The sequence below is a fragment of the Myodes glareolus genome, chromosome 10 (assembly GCF_982192425.1).
Source record: "Myodes glareolus chromosome 10, mMyoGla1.1, whole genome shotgun sequence".
NCBI lineage: Eukaryota > Metazoa > Chordata > Mammalia > Rodentia > Cricetidae > Myodes > Myodes glareolus.
Window position 1 is genome coordinate 36303890 of NC_142035.1, and position 23836 is coordinate 36327725.

The 23836-nt window shown below is 40.5% G+C and overlaps 1 protein-coding gene across 8 annotated transcripts in view; it reads right to left on the bottom strand.

The window, feature by feature from the left end:
* Positions 1–23836, bottom strand: part of Macrod2 (mono-ADP ribosylhydrolase 2) — a 1889233-nt gene that overhangs the window by 146758 nt on the left and 1718639 nt on the right. For 4 of the 8 annotated variants that reach the window (XM_085696801.2, XM_085696800.2, XM_085696799.2 and 1 more), the window contains exons 10-11: positions 23720–23767; positions 16477–16560 (exon numbers count right to left, since the gene is read on the bottom strand). In XM_085696801.2, the coding sequence (XP_085552927.2) occupies positions 16477–16560; positions 23720–23767 (132 nt within the window). The remainder of the gene's footprint in view (positions 1–16476; positions 16561–23719; positions 23768–23836) is intronic. The other 4 variants (XM_085696807.2, XM_085696806.2, XM_085696803.2 and 1 more) reach the window with 1 other exon arrangement.

Genomic DNA, 23836 nt, shown 5'->3' on the forward strand with positions numbered 1-23836 from the left:
CTTGGCCTACAGTAGGCTACCAAAGCTTCTCATGCTTGCTTGCTCACCAGCAATACGTTGGACACTTGAGAAGCATCACTGATCTACAAATCCAGAGTGGTGTATGCAGTCTCACATACTCACATGAGGGCTCCAGCCATCATCATAAAGGGCCTACTAAGTGTAGCACTAGATATGATGATACTGTCTAAGGATGTCCCAGAACTGTTCTGGGATTGCCTCTCAGCTGGCTTCTCATTTAATTTCTATCTCCCATTCACTGGATCTAGTGCTGCTATGCTATCTACTCTGAAAACCGATCTTTTAGAGAAAAAGAGCAGTCTCTCTCTCTCTCTCTCTCTCTCTCTCTCTCTCTCTCTCTCTCTCTCATACACACACACACACACACACACACACACACACCAATCCCTCTGACTTGACTGCAACACAGTCCCCCATTTCCTATTACTTTGCTGATGGCACACACTGAAAAGGCAAATTTTCATACACACGAGGAGAATCGCTCTTGAAATAAGCCTCCAGGCCACGGAAGACTTGAAGCTCACGCGTGATTTAGTAGAGCTGCACAGACAGCAGAGTGTGACGGTCCTCTCAGCAAAGGCAATGAATTTGGAGTCAGCTAATTTTGTGGAAGAATGCCTTTAAACCGGAAACACAAATGAGGAGTCGACGGCTGTGTGACTGGATTTCAGTCTCTCACAGAACCAGGTGCAGGGGATCATCCAGACCGTAAAATGAAATCCTTCAGTTAACAGGCCTCAGAGGCTGAGTGAGGTGAATCATCACTGACAGGAAGCCACAGCCTTTTTTTCCTGGGCTTACCTGTGATCTCCTCAGTCTGGTCTGTAGACTCCAGACTTCACATCTGTGTATCTCCACTTACTCTCCCTTTGAGGGAACCAGTGCCTCCTTCTGAACTCATCCCACAAATGTTATTGACTTAACTGTATATGTACGGTAGACACTGGAGTAGGCTGTGTAGTCATAGTAGTACATGGTCTATGACTTAATTTTTGTTTGTTTGGCATTTGAAAATGTGGCTTTGTTAGCCTTCATCAAAAGTAGGGTCCCTATTTCTCTCCCCTAGAGCCCAAGAGTGTTTGTTAACCACCTCAAACAATAGAGTGAAAATATACTGGGCAGTGATGTTCTAATTTGCTTTTTATTGCTGGATAAAAAAACAGGGCCTTAAACAACCTAGAGAGGAAAGGGTTTATTTAAGTTTACAACTCTTAGTCCACCAGGGAGGGAAGCCATGGTGGAACTGAAACAGAGGCCATACAGAAACACTGCGACTCTTTGTGGCTTGTTCATTACTTTCTTACAAAACTGTGATGGCTTTGCTTGGTTGTCCACGTGACTATACCTGGAATTAAACCAAATGGAGGCCACACCTGTGAGGGATGGTTTTGCTAAATTTGAAGTAGGAAGATCCACTTCTGACCTATATCTTTGAATTAGGAAGACACATTTAATGCAGATATTTTGAACTGGAAGAAGACACGCCTTTAATCTGGACTTAGAGTCAGAAAGACATACCTCTAATTGGGGCCACACCTCGTGTTGGAAAAGGGAAGCTTTTGCTCTTTGCATGTTTGCTCTCACCTTGCTAGCCCACCAATCCCTTCACTGGCATTACAATTTACTTCTTCAGGATTCCAGCATCTACTGAAGAATAACTGAGATAGCCAGACTTGTGAACTAAGCAACTACTAGATTATCTGACTTTCTGTTGATAGCTAGCCTTTGTTGAATTAGCTGGAATGCAGCCTGTAAATCATCATAATAAATCCCCCCATATATTTGTATACACACACACAAAATACAAATTCTTTTTCTCTAGAGAACCCTGACTAATACAGCAACCAGGAGCATCTGTTCAGGTATGGCATCACCCACACTTGCCTGGGCTCTTCTACATCAATCACTAATCAAGAAAATGTCGCCCCCAGACTTGACAACGGGCCATTTCAATGGAGGCATTTTCTCTATTGAGGTTCTCTCTTTTCCAATGATTTTACTTTGTGTCAAGTTGATAAAAATCCAGCGCAGATGGCTATGAAGGTCACTTGAGTTACCGACTCAGAGGCACATTTTTAAAGACAAACATTGCAGCTAAGTAAAGTTTAAACCAAGGGAAATATTCCAGCCAGGAGAAAGAAGGGAGTCAAGTCAGTATGCGGTTAATGTGAGGTTCCAAGGTCAGGTTCTGGGATGTGGTGATGATGATTGCAGAAGAAAGAGAACTTCCAGGGTCCCATTGGGAAGTGTGGGTATATTTGAGAGTGTGAAGAGTTTATCAAAGGAGAAATTTAGGTGATGTAGGTAGAATCAAGGAGGGAGTCAATGAAGTTTTATGAAGATCCATAGAGCTAATAATGGAGGGAGCCATTACCAACTTCAGTCCTAGAGGTGGTTCATCATAACTGAACAATAGCTGGAGGTGCAAAGGGCCACCTTCAAGTTACCTAAGGAAGATGGTGTTTGCCGGCTCAATGAGGAAAACAAATGTCATGTGATCTTCTCCTTTCTCCACCGGTCTTCGGCAAAAAATTCCCACTATGCTGACCTATTACTTCTAAATGTGAGGCAGATATTTATTCATCGGCAGGGTAAGGCACCACACACACACACACACACACACACACACACACACACACACACAGACAGAGAAATATTTTATTGTACAGTTGCTAAGCTAAACCAATATGTATGTTTTAAAGCTATCGTGACTTCAAAATTTGGATCTAAGGATATGTTGCTTAGGAAAAGAGGTTTGCTTTTGTTTCTACATATGATGATAACCTGTGGATTCCTTCTAGACAAATATGATTTGATGGAACTAGACCCCATGGAAAGCCTCCACAAACCTCTAAAATATTTCGCCCAACAAAAAACAGGAAGCAATTTGGAGAAAACCACACACAAATTCCCAAATACTGTTTATAAATATTTATTTTCATTTAAAAAGGGATAAGATATAGAGATGAATACTTTGTGTTGTTATGGATCTTGGTCTATTGATACAAATTTATGGTCAATTTTGTTATATGTATATTTCTGCTCTTGATTAAGGTATTGTGTTTGTGAAGCTCATTAAAAATGTGCTGTATTGGTGCGGGAGAATTGTCTGTATTCTGTCAATCGTGTTTTAAATAAACACTGATTGGCTAGGCAGGAAGTATAGGTGGGTCAACCAGACAGAAAGTAGAGGTGGGGTGATGAGAACAGGAGTATTCTGGGAAGCAGGAAGCTCCCTATGCAGTTCTGCCCAGATCACAGAAGAAGCAAGATGTGAACTGCCCTACTAGCAAAGGTACCGAGCCATGTGGCTAACATAATTAAGGATAATGGGGTAATATATGTTATAAGAGCTAATGCAAAGCCTGAACTAATGGGCCAATCAGTTCATAACCTAATGTAGACTCTCTGTGTGATTTCCTTTGGGACTTGCCCACTGTGGGAACAGGGCAAGACAGAAACCCCACGAGCAGCCCCTCATGTTACACTGTATAATTAAGAAATACAGGTTAATAGATTGTCATCTATAATAGTCAAGCTTGTAGTCATGTTAGTTAGGTTTTTCTAGATGTATAGAGATATATTTCAGATAGATAGATATTCTTCAAATCTTTCAAAGACTAACAGAATATGATATTTAAAATGTTTTAAGAACTTAAGACTTTTCATCACAATGAGACTCATCTGCTCCTGGCAGTACCAATCTTGAAGTAGTTCAAGAACATAATGGTCATCAGAGATGCTCCTTATGGAGTTGACTAGCCACTTTGGCAAGAAACTGCTCTTGCCTAGACTTCTTGATGATATGCTGTATGAACTGGACATGCAGGACCCACAGAAAAATGACTGTTGGACTTGCCTAAAGGTGAGAAAGTCATTCAGGGTTCCTGTTTCATGAAAGAGTCTGTCAGACATTCTGGAGGATACAAAGAAACTTACTGACAAACTGCCAATAAAGGCAAAACAGTCTTTCAAATTTTCCTGCTTTGTGAAGAAGCCTGCTAGATACTATGGGCCTGTAGGCTGAAGATGGATGCTGCAATGATACAGAAGAACTTTGGGTAACTTTCTGGGCAGCAAGATATCTCTGTCAATTCTAGAGTTTTGGAAGTTTTTACAATGCACTTCCAGTTAACTTAGGTAATATTATATCCTTTTTGAGTCTTGGATGGAGTTGAAGAATACATAGTTATAGTTTTCCTTAGTTATTATAAAAAATAGAGTTTGGGAAGTTTCTTACAATGTACTTCCTGTTTACTCAGGTAATATTATATCTGTTTCTTACAATGTACTTCCTGTTTACTCAGGTAATATTATATCTGTCTGGAGTAATTAATGGAGTTGAAGAATAGATAGTTATACTTATAATTTTCCTTATTTATGGTAAAAGATAAAATAGATATAAATATAGTAACTGTAATTTTTGTTTATATCTGTTTTGTTATATGTAATTTTCCTTTGTTAAAGTTAAAACCTTCTTTTTAAATTAGGCAGAAAAGTGGGGTCATGTGGTATTCCACTCTGTATGTTGTGAATATGTTTTATTGCCATTGGTTAATAAAGAGGCTGCTTTTGGCCAATGGCTTAACAGAGTAAAGCCAGGTGGAAAATCTGAACAGAGATGTAGAGAGAGAGAGTAGACAGAGTCAGGGAGATGCCATGTAACTGCCAAAGGAGACAGATGCCCTAGAACCTTACCAGTAAACCATGAGCCTTGTGATAAAATATAAAATAATAGAAATGGGTTAATTTAAGATGCAAGAGCTATCTAGAAATAAGCTATTAGCCAAACAATGTTGCAATTAATATTGTTTCTGTGTGATTATTTCGGGTCTAGGCAGTCAAAAAACAATAAGCTGTGCCTGCCTTCAACTGGGCAACCTGATTCAGTTATTATAGTGGTGATTAGTGTTTTCCAAGAAGAACATGTGGCAATCGGAAGCCATAGAGAAGGCTACCTCTTGTACACTGATTCTCCATATTCAACCATCAAGGTCAACTGATAATGGTTTTCCTATAGTGACCCCACACAGCTACCATCTCAAAACTTATTTCTGAATATCCATTAAAGATATTAAAGATATAATCCTCTTGACATTCATCAAATCTAGGGTAATAAGAAATCATGAATCCATAACAATATAAAAATAAATTAATCAATTCATTAATAAAAAGTTCAAAAAGTGTTGTGATGTTTGCATGATATGGTTTCATTGTAGTCTCCTGTAAGATCCTCATCAGTTACAGAACCTGAACTAGCTACTCAGGTAGAAAGCCTCTTAGACAACACCATAATCTAATGGACATTATCCTAATGAGACACACTGAAGTCAATCAGGTCACAGAGCAGGCTGTGAACACCCCTACCCTCTCCACACACACACACACACACACACACACACAAACAAACAAACAAACCAGTCACTTCAGAAAGAGGAGATGCTTAGGTGGGCTCCTCTCATGAAACAACAACAGATAAACATGGGCTAGAAATACCATGCATTGCAACTGTCCTACACTGTTTGATAGTGTCAAGAGTCCTATAGTCAAATTATATCAGAAGAACCATTCTAGCCTGGAGGACAAGGGCTCATGACATCACGGTAGGGTCCTTAGCTTTGCAGAGGATCTTTGGTTTATAAATAATATCACTGGGAAACTGATGAAACCTTGCTAGGGTCTGAAAGCAGTACTGTATCCATGTTGATGCTCTGGTGTGTATGTGTGGGTGTGTACGCACGTGTGTGTGTGTGTGTGTGTGTGTGTGTGTATGTGTGTGTGCAAGGGCACCCATCCTTACAAACACAAGCAGAGGCCAGAAGCTGATGTCAGTTATCTTCCTCGATTGCTTCGACAATCTCAGTTTTTTTGTTGTTGTTGTTGTTTGTTTGTTTGTTTTTGCTTTTTTGAGAAAAGGTCTCTTACTGAATATGGTGCTTGGTGCTTGACATTTTATCTAGGCTGACTGGCCAGCAAGTCCCTTCTCCACCCCATCCCTACCCCCAGTGCTGGTGTCACACGGATGTTTGAGATGGGAATCTGAACTCTGGTCCTCACACTGGCACAGCAAGCACTTCACCCACTCGGATGACTCCAAGCCCCATGCCTTTGATCTTTTATAAGTGGAATGCTCATGTTCCTATAAGATCCTCAGTGAAATATTTTGAGATGAGGGATGCCAGAGGCTTGGCAACTGACCCTCTGATTGTTTAGGAAAAAAGTTTGTTTCTGTTTCCTGCTACATGTTTTGCAATTATATTTCCAGTTGTCAGGAACTTCTAGAAGGAATGGTGCTCTGCCTCAAGCTACATGTGCTTCCTGATTTGCTGAAGGGGAGGGCCTAGTTGCAAAGCCTGTGCCAGTGGCATTGGCCGCTGTGGCAGCCTTAGAAAGAAGGAGGAGCAAGTCTCCCAGGAGGAGTTGTTTGCAGCTGCTTACGAAGAGCCCAACATGACCGCTCTGACTTTATCATGCATTATCACCACCTCCTTGTCTCACCCCATTTTCTCTCAGACCATGTGTCTTCTTTCTTCCTGCCGCGGCAAAGGTTATTAGTGGAGAATTCTCAGAATGGAAAAATGACAAATAATCCCAGTGGATTTGCTAGCATCTGTGCCCAAGGAGAAGAGTGTACCCTGGGTTTTTGCCATTCACTCCCTCAGGCAGAGTGGTCGCTGGGGGTGAGCTTATTCCCTAGACTGCCGCTAATGGCTCCAGAGCAACAAGTACGAGGAAGGACAGCCATGCTTGAGCTAGCCCTCAGGAGACTGTGGTGTGTGTCCGGTAATTCTGATGTGGGTGGACAGTTTTAAGGCTCTCTCTGGTACAGTAGGAAAGAACAACTCTTCTACGATAGAAACTGAGATTATGAAGTACAACCACAATGGGAAATTCCAATACTGTTTCTTTCTTTTTTTTTTTTTTAAACAGTCCTCTATAAAGACAAAATGTACAAAATTTCAACCTTTCTGTTGAAAAGTTAGGACCTACTATTACAATCCTCAAGGTTCTATTGTCATGGTGCCACCATTGTGTGTACATGTATATGTGTGTGTGTGTGTGTGTGTGTGTGTGTGTGTGTGATTACTCTAATGCTTCATCGCCAAAACTATAGCTAAGAAACAAGTTTTCAATGAAATAAAAGTGAATGGATGTGAACTTCATCCTCAGTTCTATATTAAAGTAGATGAACTGAAGATTTAAACAGACATAGTCAAAAATAACTCAGAAGCATCTGTACAACTTTTTAAAAAAAAGATACTTTTAAAATTATAATAAAAAATTCTCTGTGGGAATTTGTTCAATAGGTATTTTCCTTTGTTCTTTTATTAGCTAACTTTGTATCCACTTAGATGAATTCTTCAAACATTGACTGGGTTTGGTTGACAGTACCATATGGTGACTCACAACTCTCTGTAACTCTAGTCCCAGAGGATGTGTCCTACTCCTCTGCCTCCTACAAGCACCAGTCATGCAGGTAGTTCATAGAAATCTTTCCAGACAAAACATTCATACATGTAAAATAAAATAAATCTAAAAAAAATAATTAAAAAGACTCTTTCCCATCTGTGCCCAGAGAGTGTGCAGGAAAGTGCTCAGAAAGAATTATATATATATGTGTGTGTGTATATATATATATATATGTATATATATTGATAGATAGATAGATATAGATATAATATATGTATTTTGATGTTGATGTAGATTTTTAGAGTTTTATATCTAAGAGATACATCAGACAAGACTAAATGGAGGATTATACTGCCTTCTGAAGAGAAAAAAGTAAGATTTGGAGTCTTGTTTCCTAGCGAGGTCCGGTTTGTTTCCACAGTCTATGCCAGCTTTCCTCTCTTTTGGGGAGGAGATGAGGTGTATGGTGGACACGAGAATGGCCGTGTCAAAGAACTCAGTGCTTCAGTTCCATAAAAATGGCAAGACCTTCCTCTGGTCCAAATATGAAAAGCAATAGTATGTGCAGAGAGTCCCAATACAGCTCTCTTTCCTGGGATGACTGCAGCCTCCCTTCGGAGACCTGGGATCCCAGCTTCTCTGTGTGTGCATCTGTCATATTTTCATTCCCCTGCTGCCCTGGTTAGGTCAATCTCAAAGCCTTTGATTATTTCACCCTTTCTTCCTGAGGTTGGCAGTCATGAGTGACAGCAGCTTTATGACCGTCACTTACTAGGGAAGGTGCTGATTGAAACCAACAATGTGATAACAGGGAAACACCTTTTATGGGGGAAATGAGTGCATGAGAATCCATAGTGCCCAAGTCGCTTAGAATAATCTCCACACTCAGCTATTTTTGTTGCTGTTGTTAATAATTTAAAAGGTGGACACAAAAAGAGAATTCCTACAAAAATCTGTACAAAATAGGATTATAATATACAATAGTAAAAGTCATTTAAAGCTTCTGAGGTTACTTGTTTCCGGAATTTTTTCCATTTAATACTTTCAGAACACAATTAAGCATAAGGAACTAAAATCTGAGAAAGTATAATCACAGAGAAGGGGAAACTACCACAGTACTCAACAAAAGGGTGTGCATTGAATGCTTGGAGAAACTCCATCTGGATGGTGGAGCCCTCCGCTGACATTTTGGAGGAAGGATGCTGTGGGTACCTTGGTATCATCTCTTTCCCCAGCTGCAGAGGATCCCACCCCTTCAGTATTACAGGTACATTGAGACTTCAGGAAGCACATCCCTCTCTGTGGAAGTCACTTGGCTTCACAAATATCTTGAGAGGGCTTTGGAGGATACCACTGTAGAGTTCTATCATCCACCCTTGAGAAGCACGTAGAGAAAAGGACTGAGGCAGAACAGAGAACCTTGTTTCCCCCATCTTACAGAAACTGGAGAGCTGAAGGGTTAATGATGACTGTCTCAACAGCAAGGTTTGATTGAATAGCCGTAACCCCAGACTGCTTATCCTTCCTTCCCTGGCTGAGTCTGTGCCCTGCTTGAAGTTTTAGAGGTAGTGAGTGAAAGTAGAAAAAAAGTACTGTTCTGTGCACTTGTGAAAACGTTCAGCTAAAGAGCTTTCTTAGGAAGCATGATTTGCAGGGAAGATCTGAAGGCGAGAAAGGGTTGGGAGAAGGTTTATTTTGAACTAATGCAGTGGCGTGGGGGAGGGGAGTGCTGAGTGAATGAACTCAAGGAAAATATGAGAGAAAGCCATTGACACAGGAGACTAAGACCATACGTTCTAAACATTACTCTAGTTACAAAATATTTTGATCATATTAAAAGGAGCTTCAAGGATTAACAAATAAATGACTTTTTGTGGGAGGGAACTTTCCTTGTTTGATATTCAATACGCTTCAATGCACTATGCTGGGTAATTTCTATAGAGCATCTTGTTCAAGTCTGCCTGTGATCACAAAAAGCAGGGTTCTTCCTTCCACTGTAGTGCATGGGAGCACAAGCCCTGGGTTAGAAAAACTTCACAAAAGGGAACCAGAATTTGAAAAGGCAGAAGCTCTGCCCATATTTTACTTAGCTGTTTATGTGTAGCAGGGACAATACAGATATCTTATCACGCTACGTGGGATACCTCCAAACATGAGGGGGTATGGGGTTAACAAACAACACCAACAATAGACAAATAAAACTGGAAAGTCTCCTGTTCAAACAAGACTCATGGCTCCTCTCCCCTGGCAAGCCTGGCTTTCACACCATAGAGATTATCACAATGCCGACATTTTCTAAATTTGCTTTGGAATCTGAATACTAATCCTGCATCATGCCCATGGAATGGGGAACTGTGGAGGACACAGGCATAAACCAAATGGATTGCCGGCTGTTTCTGCCGACATAGGAGAGCTCCAAGTGCTCCCAGATCATGGGTAACAGTGAGCAAATTGAAAGTAAGATGGCGGTGTCAGCATTTACTGAATTGTAATTTTTGTCACAGGAATTTAGTTTGTTTAAACACTTCGTATCTTAAAGTCTACAGAGCGACACCAGGCTTTTCTTCTCGAGGAAGCTGTCGTCCTCATTTCTGCCCCTTCAAAGCTGGTCAATCACTGAGCTCCTTTGAGTGATGGCAAAGTCAGAATTATGACTGCCTGATTTTACCCTTCACTGCACTTGTCAAAGAAATTAAATTAAAGATCATGCTTATGAATATAATGCATGAACTGCTGCATGGCATTCTGAGCGATAGAAGGCCCCTTCCACCCAGCCACTCAGCAAACAGCATGTCACACAATACTCTAATACACAGAGGAGATGATAGAACAGAGAGAAAATTCTGCTTCTCAGGAAAGATGAGGTACATGTTCATAGAATCAGAAAAAAAATTAGCTCAGTAAAAGTTAATAACGCTAATGCTTACAGAATATTCAAACTAATATCATGCTTTCTTTTTTTCCAAAAATGTTTCCACAAAGAATTTCATCTGACTAGAGAAATCATTCACATTTTAATGTGCACTATAGTGCTGTTTGATTTAGGGCCACAAGAATGAGGGTTCCTGAAGAGCAAGCATTCCATGAACACTTGTGGATGGATTTCCCTGCAGAGGCAATGCCGAGCAGGCGACATAATAATAGGGCATTTGGCAAAAATATGACAGAAAAGTGACTTCGGCCTAGTAATTTTTACAGATGAAAATCTGTTTTTATTTTATAAATTTGTGTATATAATATGTATAGGCTCCAATATTACATATAATCTTTTATGTTTTATATTTTTTAAAAAAATATTCCCCTCTGTCAAGATAATTTTTTAGGTAAATTACACACACACACACACACACACACACACACACACACACACATATTTCTCTATGTATACCAGAAGATATGTATGTTTATATTTATAGATAAGCCTATATTTATATTTATATTAGTATGTCTGTGCTATTTTATCTAGCATTCGTCTTTCTATCAATGTTTTTATATAACTCCTGACTACATAACTGAACTGACATTGTAGCAAAGGATCCTCTTAGACATCATCATGGAAGGAATTTGAATTTAGTTAGATGTAAGTTTGTGGAGGCATCTTCTAACCCGGTTGTGTACACTGGAGAAAAGCACGGTTAGAAGTGCTAGCGTGCATCTGAATATCCTGGAGGGTTGCAAACAACACAATTACTGGCCCCAGCTCAGGTCTCTGAACCCGCTGACTTGGGATGATGTTCTAGCATCTTTGCGTCAAAAATATCCCCAAGTGATGCTGCATGTAGATTAAAGTCCGTTCTGAGGACCACTTGGGTCTCGGTGATGTAAGGCATAAAGAGGCTATGTTTGGTAATGAGTGGAGTGAAAAATTTTCCCCTGTCAGTTTTAACATTTTATGGAGTCAATGCAATTGCTTGTGTATAAACATTAGCAAATAAAATGGTAAGTTGGATAAGTATTTAAAGGTTTCCTAAACTGTATCTTTAGAAATTTCAAAAAGCCAGATGTAAATGAAGGATCTCATAAACCGACTACGAAAAGTCCCTACAAATGAAAGTCCAAGAAAATGCCAAGAAGAACCTGAAAATGAAAATTAACATAAGCTCAACCTTACAGAAGCGAAGGTCGCAGAAGCAGACATGCTCAGTGAAACCAGACACAGATAACAAGAAGTTGTAAGTTAAGTGATTGTTGAACTAAAGAATAACTAAACGTATTTGCAAATAAAACTCTAAAAAGAAAAAGAAAGCAGGGGCTACTGTAGTGAGAAGTTAAGTGAACTAAGCATCACGTTGAATAGGATTGGAAAGAAAATTAGAAAACTTAATAACAGACTTGAAAAAATAACCAGAAGGCTTCTGAAAAAGAGACAAGAAAAAAGAGAGTGTGTGAGTGTGTGTGTGTGTGTGTGTGTGTGTGTGTGAATGTGTATGTGTGTGGGGGGGCACAACATGATTAAAATACAGAAAGTAATGAAGAATAACAGACAGCAGTAATAAAATATTATTTTGGTATTTATTTGGTGAGGAAAGGAGTGTGGAGTTTTAAAACAAACAAAAGACACTGATCCCATCCCAAGAAAGTCAGCAAATGTCAAAGGAATAAGAAGTATTGTGCACCTAACCACATCATATTGAAACCAGGGAACACAAAGGCACAGAGTACCTTGTGAAAGCACTCAGAGGGAAAAGACAGTGAAAGAAAACAATAGCTAAGTGGGAAATCACTTCTCAACCATCAGAGAACAGGTACAATTTGAAGAAACTAGCTTTGAAATGTCATAGCGTAGCCACCAGGTTCAACTTTTTATTCAGAAAAAAGAAGTGAAAGCAAAATCAAGTTAACTACATTTCTCAGAAAATAAAGTCAGAGAGATTTTTGCCAAGGAGAATCTACATATGTAATTTTGCAAGTACGGAGGAAGAGTGTGAAAAGCATTTTTATTACAGCTTTCCATAATGGAGTCAATTCTTCCAATTATTTTGTCAGAAAAACATATCAGAACACAGCCATCATTAACTGTGTGTGTATGGTTTTATAAATATGTGTGTACATATATATAAAACAATTGTTTTCATGATGTGTTGGCTTAGGTGTATTACCATATGCTAGAAATTCAATTAGTGATACCAATAATGTTAATATTGGTATGGTATTGCAATGAATTGAATCAGAGTATACTCTGGTTATGAGCTGTCAGGCAAAATAGAATTTTAAAACCCTTTGCATTAAAAATAAAACCAAGTATAAAGGTATATTCAGAAGCTGTTTAAGTTTTTGATGCTCAATATTTTAGTAAAACATTTAGCAAACTAGTATTGCTTCAATTAAAGCTAGAATGATTAATAGTTCCTCTTACACAAAACTAGTGCTGGGGTGCACAATGGCTCAGCATTTAAGAACACATGCTGTTTCACAGAGGACCCAAGTTTGGGTACCAGCTTCCATGTTAAGATGCTCGTAACTGCCTGTATCTCCAGATCCGGGAATCCAAGGCCTTTGGTCTCTGTGGTAACTTCACTCATGTCGACTTATCCACACACCAGCATGCACAATTTAAAAAATATTAAAAGTAATCTCCAGAAGTCAGAGGGGAAGAGGATTGCATATGTGATGTCATTTTTGAAAGAAAAGAAATAATGACATGAAGAGGAGTAGATGTGGGTATGTTAAAGAGACCTTCGCAGTCTGTGCTTATAAAAACCGTGGTACAAAACAAGTTCTGAATTAGTCTGACTTCTCAACACAGTTGTTAAGATTAAACCAGTCTAGAAAAGCTTGGTGACTTTGTTTTCTTTGTTCCTTTTGGAGGACGTGATCTTCTAGCCCTCATCCCTGAGAGGGTAGGAAGTCAAGCAGGGAACTAAGGGAAGAGAAAAATGCCACAGGGTGTTAAGTGGAGGGACTTTTAAGTAAAAATGCCAGAAGTATTTGGACGGAAAGTAGAGGAGAGGAAACACTAAGCTAGAAACTATTGCAAGCTCTACAGCAGGAGAACATAGCAGAAACAAGGCGCCACGGTCTACACTGCAGTCTGCCCCTGGCCCAGGAAAGGTATTCAGCTTGCAGGCATCTAAGACAGATGGCTGCTTCCCTGAATTATGAGGCAGTGAAAACTATGAACAGTGCCATGTATGGGTGCAGGTACATATATTTTTGTCCAAATAGACACACAGATAAATAAGAGTCATATCCTGATCCATCAAGCCCCTGCCTGTCAGATTCACTTCTTTTTTTCACCTCTTCTCTAGGGTTTACTAACTTTTATTTGCCTTTGAGGCTGTCCATGTTTGTGAAGTGACTAGTATTTACATGTCATGATGCCACCGTCAGAATGTCCCTGATAACAAACATAGCTCTCACATTATCGTCCCAGACATTATGACTCAGTGCTAATTCTCAGATCACATGTTTGGAGGGGGTGAAATGGTACCACTGAGTCATACCAGGATTAGAGGATGGTGTTTCCCGAACAAGCAATTTAAGGAGGAAGTAAAAGTCATTTCAAAGAGTCACAAGGAGTAGCTTGGAAGAATAAGTCACAGCATGTCTTCATTTGTATTGACAATAGACCCCAGCTCTGGAAAACCACCTTCAATGGAAACAATGCATTGGTTGGCAACCATCTTGTAATGGGTAGCCTCTCTAGGGAGAAATAACTGTGGTTTTGCTCCTAACTCTTCACAAGTTTGACCTTCAGAGATCCCGTAGAAAAGATGCAGCAGTTACACTGAGAAGGGTGCACTCGCTAGTCTCTTCCTCAGATACTAGCAAGACTTGCCATCGGATGCAGGGCAGAGCCTCCGACCTTCACCATGGTTCTACAAGTTCTGCAAATTGTTCTTACCATATAAACACATTTCAGTGAGTGAGGACAGTGCTTAGCCTCACTCGTTCCTGACTGAGATAGTCATACAACTGACAGTCATCAAAACAGAATGCCAAACCTCTGCTAACCAGCTAACCACTCCTTTTTGTTTGTCTGTTTAGTTTCTCAAGACAGGGTTTCTCTGTAGCTTTGGAGCCTGTCCTGGAACTAGCTCTTATAGACCAGGCTGGCCTTGAACTCACAGAGACCTGCCTGCCTCTGCCTCCTGAGTGCTGGAATTAAAGGCGTGAGCCACCCCAGCCACCTAACCACTCCTTCTTTTATTCATTACTATCTGTAGGAAATGCTCATCTTTCAGCCCTTGCATGGAAAGGAGGTACCATCATCTGCTGTGCCCTTGTAGTCTCTGTCTCCTTCTGTGAGCCTGGGAGAAGAAAGAGCCCTGGCTTACCTTGATTTCAACCCCACTTGCCTACAGAGAAGATCTGACTTATTCTGTTCTGCCTGGACTGAGGTGACCATTTCAGATGTGAAACCCAGTCTGAGAAGACAGATCTGGGGTGGGTTGAACAGATGCTCTGCTTTGATTACATTAGGGATGAAACCAATACTCTGATCCCACTTTTCCTACAGCTGCCTTCTCAGCTGGGCCTAAGCTATAGAGGGTGAGAGCAGTACCATTATCTATCATCTGGTACCCAGCACCCACCAGGATGCTGGACATCATGGGGGCATGCTCCTTAAGCTCTCTATTGTAGGCTGGAAATTAGGCGATGGCATCCTGCAGCAACACTTAGGGATCAGCTGCAGCATTTAGCTGATACTGGGGTCTATTTGCAGCGGTGACTGGACAAGGGAGCACTATAGCTCAGGCATGATGCCGTAAAACAATTCCACACCAGTTTAGGATTCTTGATTTTAAAAAGGGTTATTTATTTAAGGGGAAAAACTTACAGATCACAGTCCTAAACAACAGTCCTCTGAGCACAAACAGGAAACAGAGTCTAGCAGCCAAAATGGGAGCTGGAAGCAAGAGAGCAGGCTTTTTAAAGTATAAGAGACCACGCCCCAGTGGGCTGGTATCTTAAAGGCTATTGGCTGAAGGAGCAGGATGTGCTCCTCACAACACAGGCACCTCTGCTCATGGCCAAGCTCCTCTGGCGTCAGCCCTAGCTCAGAGCCTTCCCAGATTTTCTCAGGCTTTACTGCGCTTGGAAGCTCTTCTGTCTTCTCCTTTCACCTACGCATGCTCTGTCTCCAGTTCCTCTTTGCATCCTTCACAAACCTTCCCTTTGATAAACAAAGACTGCTCTGTCCATAGAGGTGAACATGATTTTTCACCAAGACCTAACACGACAACAACGATGCTACCAGACTCTTTTCTCACGAAGCATAAAGTGAAACTCCAGGTCAGCAAGCAGAAGATGTATGTATTCTGCAGTACAGAAGCTACACACTGAAACCACGCCCACATTCGCCTTGGAAAGACAACTTGTGTGATTGCAGGCTGTCCTCGCTACTAGAGACAGCATCATTCCTTCTGAAGCCTGAGCCCAACAGGACTTCCCCATTCACTGGAAAGTGCGTGTGTACACTGACCGCTAAAAAAAATAGAAGAAAGATGTTTGCGGTATCATCGCTGAGGTTTGCTTCTGGGAAATGTGCTCATGTGAAAAACAAATGATCCCAATAAGACAATAGCCATAGAACTGTTCATCATGTATAAGCCTTGCCCCTCAGTTCCTCATGGTCTGAGGACTTCTTGGTTTTAATACAACTCACAAAATTTCACCTTATAGAAATGAAACTATGCCACATAGAGAACATGACTTTTTAAAACTTACATGTATTTTTTTCTTTAGCAACAACAAATCTGATTTCCCATATTCACAAAAGTTACTGAACATATAAGAAAAGTATAATAGTATTGTTCTGTGGCATTTTTTTAACCTTTAAGAATATGTAAATGTTACCAGGCGGTGGTGGCACCTGCCTTTAATCCCAGCACTCGGGACACAGAGGCAGGTGGATCTCTCTGAGTTCAAAGCCAGCCTGGTCTACAAGAGCTAGTTCCAGGAAAGGCTCCAAAGCTATAGAGAAACCCTGCCTTGAAAAAAATAAAACAAGAAGAAATCTAATGTGAAAAGTATACACATACTTTACAAAGGAAATGGAAGTTTGTCTCCATGGCATAATTTTTGAGAGGAAGCAGGACTTACCTTCACTGGAGTCCTTTGAACTTTCTGCTTTCTTTGCTTTGCTCTTCTTGTGAGGTGGGGAAAGGCCTTTAGGCTCAAGCCCTTCTGGAAGTACAAATTTAATAATTCTTATTTAAATATTTACCAGTAATGTCCAGAGTATGTTAAAGTTTAAATATTTTTTCTTCTTCTTCTTAGTAACCTCACCCACCACACAAACACACTTACTGAGCCTTAACTACAGATCCATCTGTCCTTGTGGCTGAACTAAATCTTGGCAAGGAGCTTGTATTCTCCATTCTACTACATAGACTTAAACTTAAGCTCCAATATTTTTCTGTAGACATCATCAACGATTCATACAAATGCCAAATCATACACAAGTGCTATCTTAAAAAATGGCTAATTCTCCATAAGAGCAGTCCAAAGGACTCTGCTCTAAATTTCAAGGCTTCGCAGATGCCATGACATCTTTCATCTTTGTCCTCAAAAGTTGGAGAAATGAAATACAATGTCACCTCACTTTTAAGGTGCCTGGGGTTGGGAAAGGTTCTGCTTCTACTGAACGGGCTCCTTTTCTAATCTAGAATCTAAGGAGCACTCTTTTATGTCCCCAACTAATCTGTTGCTTTTAGCAATTTTTTCAACGTTTTCTTAAGTCTACCCCCAGGGACTAGGAAAGACTGGAGGGAGTCTGGAGAAAGAGCTCTCAGTCCACCCCATCTGATTAGCACGTTTGCTGGCCTTGAGTTACAGTTTCTACTTAATCTTTCGGCTGAGCTCAGTGTTGCTGTCTTCTGCCGTTGTTGCCTCCCATTTTTGGTTTGAGGTTGGGTGTCTGGATGTCTTCTGCTTGCTTTTCCATTCCACTCTCGACCAGTTAACAACTCTTCCTGCAGCCTAAGACCAAATGCTCTCGCTTGTGCCAGTAAACTTGTCAATACCCTATCTTCCTGCTAGTTCCCCTCAGTGGGGAATCCACAAAATCTACTTTATGAGATCCTGGTATTCTTTGTGGGTGGACTGATCCCTAAACTAAGGTTAGAGTCACTATCAGCTGGTCTTCTTCACAGGTTACCGGTCCCAAAGTCACCCTCATTACTACCCCACGCAAGGCTGGGACTTATATGTCCTACTTTCTCAGTCTGAATGGTTTTACTTCCCGCAACCCAATCAGGAATCTCAAATCTAAAACCAGTCAGACCTAGCCTTCATGCGGACAAACCTCTGTGGTACTCCATGTCTAGAAGAATGGTGCTGCATACAATCTACCAACCAGTTCAAACTAAAACCTAGGAATTGCCATTCAAACTTACACTCACCTGCATTCCCATGCCAGCTGATCATACCATCTTTGCTCTAACAAACCCCAGACCCATCTATTATAAATGGTCCTGGCACCCGCATCAGCAGCACTTCTTGCTCTTTCTCAGCTCCTGTCGCTAGCCTTCTAACCTTCCCTTCTAAGGACCGTGCTTCTGCTGCTCCACACCGTGATCTTTTCAAACATCAATCAGATCTGGGAGCTCACCCCCTTCCACCGCAGAGCACAACGCGCCATCCATTTGGCTTGGTTGATATCTGCAGTTTCACTGTCCGTTTGCCTTTCAAGTTTTTCTTCAATTCCTTCTTCGCTTTTATTTTCTAAGTGTGTATGTTTTGTATGCATGTGTGTACATGCAGCACGTGGGTACAGTGACCACAGAAACCAGAAGAGGGTGTAAGAACTTCTGGAACTGGAGATACAGGTAATTATGAACAACTATATGGGTGCTGGGAATAGAACCTGGGTCCCCTGAAAGAACATCCAGTGCTCATAACTGCTGAGCAATCCCTCTATTCCACCATCTTACTTTAATTTTTTGAACCATAGATTGATTTATGCCCCAGGACTTTGCTACTGTCTCCCACTTCAATGCCTCTAGTACATTTCTGCCTAGTTTTGGGGTTTTCTTTTTACTCTTTTCATTTTTCCAGACTAAATTTACCCACTGCAACACACACACACATACACACACACACACACACACATACACACACACATACACACACACACACACACACACACACACACACACACACCGGTGGCAGGAGGTTTAGGGGGCATTCCCTGACTACACAATGTAAAGGGCCTATAAGGAAAGTTTTTCAAAACCACATCACTTGTATCTGAAATTATCTTGCTCTCTCATTTGTGTCTTTATTGTATACTTATATACACATGCAACTAACTCAACGTTTTACAAGAAAAGGGTGTTTCTTTTTTTCACTTCCCTCCTGTATCCTTGGAGCTGAGAAGTACTGTAAGAATCATTTCAGAGTCTGCTTTATTCTTGCTTCACTGGTCCTTTCTTTAAGTCCAAGATATAACAGCTCTATGCCTAACTCATTCTCTTAGCAGCTGTTGCCTCGTGCCAGAATTCTAAAATCACACTATGGGACTGTGGTTAACTCATTTCTTTCCTTTCCTCTTTCATCTATTAAGAAAGAAACAGAACAACAATAAAAAATGTGCACGTTTGATAGATGTGCTATTAAAAATTTCAGCGTCACAGACTACAAAGGTGCTGGGCATAAGGGTTAAATTTTATATGGTCACAAGTCAGTCATGGCTAAGGTTATTACCAAGGCCAGGGTGAAAAACATTGCCAATGACTGCATTAGCAGCTTGCCAACTTCTGTCACAGGTATGAGATGCATGCTGACCTTTTAAAATGGTTCAGCAAAACCAGAAATGGGGTCTTTGGAACAGCTTATTGCGTACAAATATCGAGTCCACCGAGAGTCATGAACAAGGCTATGAGGCACTGTGATCTCACCATTACAGGATCTAGTCCCATTATACCCTGATGAGTGCTGTCCTGGGGGGCCAGACAAGAGCCTCCAGAAATGAAAATGCAGCTTCACAATATGGTTTCTTACACCTGGAGGTTTTGTTGATTGCATGCCAAGTTTGTGATTTCCCGCCTTAACAGAAATTCTTAGGATCCAGTTGAAGTTTTCAAAGACATCTGTTTGCCTACATTTAAAGATACTATGTTCAACGAACATGGAAGCTTGTTGCATAGAAGGGCATGTGTGAAATTCATGAGTCTTTGATTGTTTCCTGATGCCCATGGGGTGTTCAAATAAAAGTCACTAATAAACAGGACCTCTGTGCAAAGGTTCCTACCTGAGGCTCAGCAGAGGAGTCACTCCCTCTTGGTCTAAAGGGAGCTGAAGGAGAAACTGATGTTGTTCCTCTTTGAAAACAATGTCCCGAGCCTTCTTGATGTGTACTATTTTAGGTTGCCTGTTTCTGGCAAAGTCTGGAATCTGGAGTTTGGCTATGAGACTGAAACCTCTTTTTTCCTCTGCCCTAGGTGAGTAGAACTGTGATGGTTGATATAGGTGAAGCCCTGCTGCCTCAGGTTGGTTCAAGTCAAGGGTGTGTGGCCATGGAGATGGAAGGACATGGGGAAACATTTGATATGCCTGAGTAAGGATGATTAAAGTTGTATGTGTTTAAGCCAGCTTCTTTCTTTCAGGGGGAGAATGTCATCTTGAAGACCTATCAACTCCATTTGAGATGCTTCTGCTTCGCTCTAAGGGTCTGGAGACCACAGCAAAAAGTTAAATTGCATCAATTCTGGTGTAAGACAAACTTGGATTCAAATTCTGGCTCTACTTTTTAAGTAAGAATTAATTGAAGCCTCCATAATCAAAGCCTTTCTTTGTCAGTTGTTGTATGAAATAAACTCAGCATGTCCAGTGATTTGCACAAGAGAATGCCCAGTTGAAGTCTGGCATGCTCAGAGATATGCCAAGCCTGAACTGAGCCACCTCACACCATCTCGCTCCAGCTCTCTCATTGGGAGCTTTGAAAAGTGTGTGGCAGATATTATCATACCTATAAAATCATCAGGAGATTCCCATTGCAACTCAAATCACCCACAGAGCCAACTGACAAGCATGGCATTGCTTTTAGATATCGAAGTTGTTATTCCCTGCCACTCAACAGCATCTGTTATCAGGTTGAGTCTCTCGAGTAGCCCTTCACTAGGTCAACTGTATTCTTAACCAACTCTGTAGGTTTCCCATTTCGGTAAAAGGAGGCAATGTACGGCAGAGGGAAGACAAAAATGAATGGTCTTAGGAGACAGCTAGACTCATCTTGCAGACCAACACACTCCACCGTGAGATTATAACAAAACCAGCCAGCACACCAACGTATGGCAGAGCCAGCTGGAATGTTATGGACCATCCGGCACACAAGTCTCCCATGGCTTCAGCCCTCAAACATTAGGAGATGCAAACGAGCTCCCCGCACCTATTCTGTCTTGGCATCACGGATCATTGAGTGTGACTCGACCAGATGTTGAAGGCAGAACTCCCTGGATATCTGATGGGACTGGAATCGGAAATAATGAGAATACTCCAGACTGCAAATGCTGATTCTAGCTTGTGGAGTCATCCTTCCTTTCAACAATTTCTTTAAAATGAATCAATGGTTTGGGTAGTTAGCTAGCTCTATTTAAGAAGGCAAGTCCCTTTGCTGAGGAATGTGCAGCTGTGGCACTGAGGCCAATGATCCATGGAACATAAAGATGGCTGAAAGGGCAGAACCTTTATGGCTGAAGAATCCTCCAAGGACACTTTATGCAAGGCAATGCATGAGAATAACTAAGAATAGCACTGGATTCATACAAGTTAATCTAGGACAGATTTTTAAAAATAAGACATTTTACATGTACATAAGAATTGAAGTTCTTATAGAAATTTATCTTGGGCTTTTTGTTTCACAAAATTCAGGTAGAGTTCTTGTCTTAGGTTGCATTATCTCAGGTATAGATACTGGGACAATGTTTTGAGTATAAGTAGCTAATTTGAGAATTAATCTCAGGAAGTATCAGAAAAGGACTAATGAAATAAAACAGAAGAAAGAAGATAGATACCTCTGCATATATTCATAAACAAGCCCCACCATGGGCATTATAGGCTCAACTCTATTGGGGACTTCTTGTTAAGAATATAGAATTATGATGTTTAATATTCCAGCTATATAAATATTTTCAGTGAGAACTTGAAATGTGTTTACTTAATCTGAATGAGATGTGGACATGAGATATGCATGGATGTCATAGGTTTAGAATTAAAACTTAGACATGACATCTAATTGAATTTCTACATTGATTATAGGTTGAACTGTTAACATTTTTGGATAATTGTGTTATATAAAATGTTGCTAAAGTTAATTTCCTTTATTTATTTTTTAGTATGAGTATCAGAAAATACAAAATTACATCTGAAGCTCATATATTTCTATTGGCTATACTGCAAAATACCCTAGAATGTGTCTCAGGTGTGTGTTTGTGTGTGTGTGTGTGTGTGTGTGTGTGTGTGTGTGTGTTTTGCTCAGGTTTAAATCAATTTCCTTGTACAATGACACTACTGAGCTATACCACCTCCACAGGAATCCTGGGAAGCTAACCCTTATTCATCATTGGTTTGAAGGGTACTTTATCCATCATTGGTTTGAAGGGTACTTTATCCATCATTGGTTGGAAGGATACTTTATCCATCATTGGTTGGAGAGCTACTCCAGAGAAACAAACTCACTAGTACATTGAGTTTTCCTGCATGAATAGAGAAAGCCACTCAGCTGAGGACCATAAAAGCTATCATTAGAAAGTTTCCATTCAAAGCCAAGAATGAGTGCTGAGGGAACATAGGCATGGCATCAGCAGCTGCTACAGTCCCTCCTCTGCTACCTCCGTTCCTGCTTCTAACTTTCACATTCTTTACCACCTCTCATTTTAGCTGTGTTCATTGCCTCTGTAGAGAAGGGAACCTTATAAATCATGTCTAGACTGGAGAAGAGTAGAGAAATTCTGTGGTTATTGGCCCAATGGACTTTTAAGAAGAAAGGGAGCAGATGCTATTTCTCTAGATAGTGAATGGATTGCCATTATAGGGACAGAATTAAATTAATGCAGAGAACTTTAATGAACCCTCAGTTAATGAGACCCTTCACATCGGAATTTAAAGCTATGGTCATTGGAGATGCTGAGACCAAGATTGTCAGTAACTTATAGGCTTCTCTGGAGTCAAATTGTAGGGTACCCAAGACTAAAATCTTTGAGATATCTGTTTTAAAATTTGAAAGCTGGGTCTATTTCATACTAAAAACATAGTGGTTGTTGAAATGGGGAATATGGACCTCTTAATCTTATAATCTCCATGGTTGAGAAAAAGACAACAAAAAGTAATAGCATAGTGAATAGTGAAGCTTTACCAAGAGCCAAGCAGTGTTTCATTTCATCTTCTAATTGAAACAATATGGTGAGTATTGTCACCCCAGAAGTGAACAAAGACTATTGTAGAAAGATACTTAAAGTCAACGAACGGGGTAGAGCTAGAACTGTGTTTGGGTCTATTGATCCATGAATCACTATTTATGGGCATAGTGAGTGATTCTCTTAGGCCAGAGCTTACACTTTTAACCACCAGGTTTCCTTATGATTCTGATCTCTCTTGGATGGTTATCTTATATCTTAATAATAAGAATGGTATATGCTGTATGATATTCATCAAATAAAGCCACAGGAGCATTTGAGGCCTTACAAGCTGTGAAGAACCATCTTGAAGAAGGAAATGGTGTTATGGGATTTCTACACCTTGACCTTAAGAAGGTAAAACATCTCCCTGGCTCAATGATGCTTTCAAGATGAAATCAGCTGGTCACCGTGTTAGAAAGACTTCTGTATCTTCTAGATCACTTACAGTGTTTAAGTTTGGAAAATTGCCCCCAGCAAGGCTTCAGCTTGTAGCTGAGTCAATCACCATCCAGGCAAGTAATTAAAAAACTTTTAGAGTACATCAGCCCCTAATGGAGGTCCTGATCGCATAGAATTGGGTGAGTAAATGTCTTCTACTCTGAAATTCTCAGACCCAGATTATTAGCAAAGCAAACTGTTGTCTTAAGTACCAAGACATGGTGGTGATGATTTCTTTACATCTCTGCTGGTTACGCTACAACAGTAATGTACCTTTCTTTCATATTTTTCCCTTTACTCTGTCAAGAAGCTCAAAGTTCAATTTAACTCTTAAACATAGAAACTATGTTTGCCTAAAGAGTTACTGTAGCCACTCCCCTATTTTATGATGTTGAACACACATTTCTATATTTTCATCTTATTCAGTCTTTCCTTAAAAATTACAGGATCTGACGAAATAAAATTGATTCCCTGCTTTACCCCAAGCAATAAAATTACGGTCTTATTACCTGTGTCTTCTTTCATGTCAACATCAGCTGCTCCCTCATTGTTATCATCTGTTGAAAAAGGAAAGATAAAGACTCAGAGCAAGGCAAAATGCGCCAGAATGCTCAAGTTTGATTCAT